General features: G+C 38.9%; 1 protein-coding gene across 1 annotated transcript in view; it reads right to left on the reverse strand.

The window, feature by feature from the left end:
- RNF212B (ring finger protein 212B) overlaps positions 1 to 6,529 on the reverse strand; it is a 25,481-nt gene extending 18,952 nt beyond the window's left edge. The window contains exons 1-3 of the mRNA XM_012649271.1: positions 6,430 to 6,529; positions 3,587 to 3,639; positions 3,136 to 3,210 (exon numbers count right to left, since the gene is read on the reverse strand). Of these exons, the coding sequence (XP_012504725.1) occupies positions 3,136 to 3,210; positions 3,587 to 3,639; positions 6,430 to 6,529 (228 nt within the window). The remainder of the gene's footprint in view (positions 1 to 3,135; positions 3,211 to 3,586; positions 3,640 to 6,429) is intronic.
- Between the last annotated feature and the right edge of the window lie 606 nt (positions 6,530 to 7,135).

Here is a 7,135-nt window from a genome sequence, read left to right on the forward strand (position 1 = left end):
CCGCCCGCCTCGGCCTCCCAGAGTGCTAGGATTACAGGCATGAGCCACCGCTCCCAGCCTGATTGTACAATTTTGTGAATATATTAAAAACCACTGGGGAGGGCGGGGGGCAAGGGCAACATATGTAACCTAAACATCTGTACCCCCATAATATGCCAAAATAAAAAAAAACCACTGAATTGCACACTTTAAAAGGGTGGATTTATGGTATGTAAAGTATATCTCAGTAAAGCTGTTATTCAGAAAGTAAATGGGGTGTTTTTACTTTCTTTGAAAACAATATAAAAACACAAATTTCTTTTTCCTTTTATGATCTTTATTTTCCTGTGGGTTTGTAATCATTCATAACCTTTTATGAGTTTTCCGCATTATTCTTTAAACTAAGTACTTTACAGCTTTCATACACATTATCTCATTAGATCTTTACAAGAAGTAGAATGAGTATTATTATATCACACTACATGTGAGGGAGTATGACTGGTTCAAAGAAATGAAGTTACAAGCTAGCACGCATTTCCTCTTTAGATTTCTATACCAATAGTTTTCCACTTTATTTTTATTACCACTTTACCATTCTCCACTCAGCAGCCAGATTTTCTTTTAAAATTGTATATCAGATAATGCTATTTCTTTGTGTAAAACCCTTTAACGGTATCCCACAGTACTTAGAAGAAAATCTAAACTCCTTATCATGGCTTATAAGTACCTATATGATCAAGCCTCTCTCTCTGATCTTACCTTGAATACCCTCTCTCTTAACCAGGCTTAACATACATTCATTCATTCATTTAGCAAACATGTCTTATGCACCTAATTTGTGCCAGATACCTAGTTAGACACTGGGTGACACAAAGATGGTATCTGTCTTTGAAAAGCTCACAGTTTAGTGAGAGATACAAACATATGAACAAATAAAACACTTTTTCAGAGTAAAATATTTTGCAGAGTTAAGAGCAATGTGGGGCCGGGCACGGTGGCTCATGCCTGTAATCCTAGCACTCTGGGAAGATAAGGTAGGAGGATTGCTTGAGATCAGGAGTTCGAGACCAGCCTAAGCAAGAGCAAGACCCCGTCTCTACAAAAAATAGAAAAATTAGCCAGGCACAGTGGTGTATGCCTGTAATCCCAGCTGCTCAAGAGGCTGAGGCAGGAGGCTCACTTGAGCCCAGGAATTTGAGGTTACAGTGAGCTATGATGAGGCCACTGCACTCTAGCTGGAGCAACAGAGATAGACTCTGTCTCAAAAAAAAAAAAAAAGGAGAATATGTGGGACAGGAGTTCAAAGGACAGAGCAAGACTCTGCCTATAGGAATCACAAAAGGCTTCTATCAAAGAAGGAACAATTATTGGCATTCAATTGATAGATGGCCAGTTGTGGGTAAGGGTGCAGTCTATGACCTAGGAATAGAAAAAAGTTAACAGGTCTATATGGGGCTTTCCAATCTCTCAGAAAAATTATCTAGAGGTGAGTAAAGAATTCAAAATGGGCAGCTTGATCAACTATTGGCATAGAGCACAGCAGAAAAATTCCCTTGTCAGGTCATTACAAAGATTGGGAATGGTTAAAATACAAATGAATATTTAGAGCAACATTCCATTCATTCATTCAACAATAATGTTTTGAGTGCCCACTACCTATTAAGAACTATTCAAAGAGAACAATAAACAAAACTGACCAAATCTCTGTCTTCATGGAGCTTACGTTCAGGTGTCGGATTCAGACAATAAACAAATATATAATACGGTGTTAGAGATAAGAACTCTCAAGAAAAATAAAGCAAAGTAAGGAGTAGAGAATGTTAGGGCTATCATCTGAGGTATGAGAGTCAGTAAAGGCCTGACTGAGGGAGGAAGTTTTGAGCAGAAGCCTGAATGAAACAATCTAGGTATTACTTGGATCAGCTTCACAGATTAGGAAAATAAATTTTCAGACTTTGCTGACTTCACCAAACTGGCCCTTCACTAAAGTGATGATTAACTGATCCTTTCTATTTATTTTATCTTGGTTATTTGACCATGTGTAATTGGTCCCATGATTAAGCAGGTTAGGATTCAGACTACACAATTTCTCTACTGATTATTAACTAACCCTGGGTTTATTTATTAACCAAAGTTCTGCTCGTTCTATTGCTCATGTGACCTTGTTTACATTTCTCCTTGAGTCTCAGTTAGATTTTATCTCCTTATAATGTTAAACATAATATCGCAAATGTGATGGCTCACCCAAGCAGCTAAAGACAGGATGAAGCCAAAGCCTTAATTCCCTTTACTCTATCTCTAGAGTTAGGATTGAGGGGTAAGACACCGAAGAAAAATTAAATCTACTATCTTCAACCAGAAAATGACTAAGGATATCTTCTTGTTTACGAAAGGAGTACCCTCAGAAAAATAAGATGTATGAGTACAGAAAGGGAACAGTGATAAAATCTCAAGAAATGCCAAGGCAGGAATCCCAGGAGGCTATAAAATAATCTCAGTGAAGAACTGGAGAGTGCAAAGAAAAAACCAAAGTTTTTACAACTTGGGAACTCTCTCACATGGTTGTCCTGCCTTCTCTTACCTTCTTCTACATTCCTATTGCTCCTGACCAAGTCAATAGTATTCTAACATATAATGCATCATGAAAAGATAAATACTTTCTAAAATTCAGGTAACCAGTTGTGGGCTCTAAATGAAGAGTTAAGTATTACTAGAAAGGTTATTGAAAAATGAGAATGGGAAACAAGAAATACCCTTATGAACTTAGGTCTATAAGCAATGATAGAGAGTTAAACCACCAAATCTATCATTTTCAGAGTCAGGCCCATATAGTCAAAGCAATTTTGAGAAGATGCATCAATCTGTAGAAAAAGATGATAAAGCTCCCTAGAACATCAGTTGGTCTTAGTAATTACTTAGTAGAACTAGGAAGTACAAGGCAAGATGTTGGCTACATGGTGATTTTTACAGCCCATCACAGATTCTGGGTCAGTAAAAAGTTAACTGGTTGAGATTTGTATCATCAAGGAAGAAAGCAAAGAGAGCAATTTCTCCCTATTGTATACAAATGCAGTCTGAGAGAATCTTTGATAAAGGAATTACATGCAATTAGATTTGCCCAGAGAATCAGATTTTCTTCACTATTGTTTCTCGTACCTGAGAGATATGACTAAAATACTGCAAAGCTGTCTCCACAGGGCTTTTGAAGAACATCTTCTCCTGAGGTTTTAGCTATGAAGAGAGTAAGACACACAGTGAGAATATCCACAATGGAATGAAATAAAATACTGACAAGTATGACAAACGATGTATCGCCCTTTCTAATGCAACTAGTATTATTTCCACTGTGCATAAATAAGAGGGAGATCACCACTCCTCTAGGAGATGTAGATTATATGTCCAAATTCTCCTTACCTCATGTTTCTATAACAGTGGTCACAAATAATTTTTCTGTTGTTTATCCTCTTTTTCACAACTGCTATCTGTAAATTTGTTTCTTTTCTTTTCTTTCTTTCTTTTAAAAAAATTCATCATCTCTACTTTTTATATACTTCCTACAGTCCAGGAATGGGATGAGATCATTTGTAGCAGGAGGAGAAAAACTTACATTATCAGAAAGAGCCAGATGCTTGCAGGCAGTTCCACAAACAGTACATTTTTCTGGGAAGTAAAGGGGAAAAGACATTTGGTTCTAAAGGGCATGAGGTAAGATCTTCCTTAAAGTATATGGTAATAATCAAAAGAAGAAAAGGGCTCTTACTGAATTTAGAATATCATTGTGCTATAAAAGGACAACAATTTAAGCTTTGTTCTCTAAACCAGTATTTCCAAACTGGTATGTTGAAGTACATTTTTTTTTTTTTTTTTTTTTTTTGAGACAGAGTCTCACTGTGTTGCCCAGACTAGAGTGCCGTGGCGTCATCCTAGCTCACAGCAACCTCAAATTCCTGGGCTCAAGCGATCCTTCTGCCTCAGCCTCCCGAGTAGCTGGGACTACAGGCATGTGCCACCATGCCCGGCTAATTTTTTCTATATATTTTTAGTTGTCCAATTAATTTCTTTCTAATTTTAGTAGAGATGGGGTCTCGCTCTTGCTCAGGCTGGTTTCGAACTCCTGAGCTCAAACAATCCGCCTGCCTCGGCCTCCCAGAGAGCTAGGATTACAGGTGTGAGCCACCGCGCCCAGCCCTGTTGAAGTACATTTTTAAAAATTCCCAGTTTTCTTCTGTGGATCAGAAGGAACAATTCTAAACTCCCAGTAGGAGTACTGGAGTACATTTATAAGAGTATTGGGAAAAGAACAAGAGTACCAATGATCTTAACTTTAAGTTACACTCTTTCATTCTACCTACCTGACAGCAGGCATACACTGGCACTCTAAGAAAATCTCCAGTTATTCCTGCCCTATTGTCACTTGCCAATATTACTGGATCTTGCTTTAAAGCTCTCCTACTCTTATTCTCCAATTAAACCAATATGAAGAAGCAAAAATTAAAATTCCTAATCTTTCTTTGTACAGTGAAATTTTAGTAGTGGTGCTGATTATTAAGATAAATGCCATGTCAGCAGAAAACATCACATGGCATATGCTTCAAGAGACAAACCACTCCAAAGTGAGCTGCTATTACCATAGTAAACAGCTCTGTTACATTAGCAGATAATTTATAAGTGTCATGGATTTGTACAGAGAAAAAAGTTTCTCCAGAGGCTACTTAACCGGACTGTTCTTTTCCTGAGGCCAGAGAAAAGGTTTTTCCTGGTCCATACTGTTGCCAGAGTGAGCTAGCAAGTGAAAATCATTCTTCTGTTTAAGAAAAAGACAAAACAAACTTCCACAGCTCTCCATCAACTGAAGATAAAGTTCTTTAGCCTGGTATATAGAGCCTTCCATCATCTAGCCACTGCCTACTTCACTATCCTCATCTCTCACCATTTCTTACCTTGCTCTTTATACTATACCAATCCCAACTAGGCGTAGTCCCCTGCACTATGGCTTCATGATGTAATATGTCTTTATACATGCTGTTCTCTTGAACTAGAATGATCTTCCCTGCTGTATCCACTTGGCAAACTCCAGTTTATTATTCGAAACCCTATCGAAGCAGCACCTCTTTTGTGAAGTCTTCCCTGATCAAAGCACCCTACCCTAAGTCTCTCTTCTGGGCATTTATACACCATGTATTTATTTTAGCTTTTAAAAAATCCCTTAAGGCCGGGCGCGGTGGCTCACGCCTGTAATCCTAGCTCTCTGGGAGGCCGAGGCGGGCGGATTGTTCAAGCTCAGGAGTTCGAAACCAGCCTGAGCCAGAGCGAGACCCCGTCTCTACAAAAATTGGAAAGAAATTAATTGGACAACTAAAAATATATAGAAAAAATTAGCCAGGCATGGTGGAGCATGCCTGTAGTCCCAGCTACTCGGGAGGCTGAGGCAGGAGGATCGCTTGAGCCCAGGAGTTTGAGGTTGCTGTGAGCTAGGATGACGCCACGGCACTCTAGCCCGGGCAACAGAGTGAGACTCTGTCTCAAAAAAAAAAAAACAAAAAAACCCTTAAATTCAAATCTCCTTTTAAGACTTAATAGCTGTAAGAACTTGGTCAAATCACTAATCCTCTCTGAGCCAGTTTCCTCATTTGTAAAATGGTTCTAGTAATAATTACCACCTGGGATTGTGGTGAGGCATACATAAAATTGGTACACCTGAAAATGCTTTTTTAACTGCAAAGGTATCATCATCAACATTTCTAATCAAACTGATTTCACAGGATAGGCCACTTTCCTTTAGAAATGGCTCTCGGCCAGGCGCAGTGGCTCACACCTGTAATCCTAGCTCTCCGGGAGGCCGAGGCGGGCGGATTGTTTGAGCTCAGGAGTTCGAGACCAGCCTGAGCGAGACCCTGTCTCTACTAAAAATAGAAAGAAATTAATTGGACAGCTAAAAATACATAGAAAAAACTAGCCGGGCATGGTGGCACACGCCTGTAGTCCCAGTTACTCGGGAGGCTGAGGCAGGAGGATTGCTTGAGCCCAGGAGTTTGAGGTTGCTGTGAGCTAGGATGACGCCACCGCACTCTAGCCCGGGCAACATAGTGAGATTCTGTCTCAAAAAAAAAAAAAAGAAATGGCTCTTGACAGCAGCCAACTTTGCTATCCATTATTCTTATTCTGTCACTTTTCCCTGATTAGTCTGATCCCTTGTTACTTTCCCTGCCACAGACTTCAAAACACTAACAAGTACCTTTTGGTGCTCAAGTAATATATTTGCTAAATCATTTAGCACTATTCCTTATTAATGGATCCCTCCAGTTTCCAAAATCAACAGTTTCCTACAGTATCCACACTGCCATTAGCCTACTAAGTGATTTTTATCTTAAGTCACACAGAGAAATGGCTAATCATTATGTCTAGGTAGAAACATTTTTGCCTGAATCTGAAAACAGTTAAGTCACTCACCCAGAGTCACACACTTTTTACAGAAAATATGGCCACAGCTGGTGACAAAGAAATGGGCCCCATCTTTTCGGAAACACTGGTTGCAGTGAAACCAATCCATTCCGGAGCAGATGAAGAGAAAAGAATAAGAATAACCTGTGGAATAATATAATTATAGTTGTTCCAAAATCTGTGTAACAATGTTTGCTTAGCTTCTGATAGCTTATTGGGATGTGGGCACATCATTGTGGGTAATCCAACTGGTTGTAAGGAAGTACAAGTACCTATAAAGTGAAAAAAAGCAGACTTCAGACTGTTATACTATTATTTATACACACACACACACACACACACACACACATACATTTGTAAAAGTAATAGGAGGACAGTGGTGAGATTTTTGGAGTGGTGAGGTTATGAGTATTTCTGTGTGTGTGTGTGTGTGTGTGTGTGTGTGTGTGTGTATGTTTTGCCTTTACACTTTATTTTCCAGTTTTCCTGGATTAATTTATGTACCAATTTGTAATTAGAAAATACAATCCTCAAAAAAAATCAAAAACGAAAAATAACCCATCCATTTCTTTCTTAACAGTTTCGTGTGATATGGCAGAAGTGGAGTCAAGAGGAGACAGTGGACCAGATAGAGAAGATCGCATATTAGCTGCTTGGGACACATTTTATTTAAGAGAAACCAGGTTGAATAATTGTATGATCTTTGCTAGTAGCA

Source organism: Propithecus coquereli, unplaced genomic scaffold (assembly GCF_000956105.1).
Source record: "Propithecus coquereli isolate 6110/MARCELLA unplaced genomic scaffold, Pcoq_1.0 Scaffold3, whole genome shotgun sequence".
NCBI classification, from domain to species: domain Eukaryota; kingdom Metazoa; phylum Chordata; class Mammalia; order Primates; family Indriidae; genus Propithecus; species Propithecus coquereli.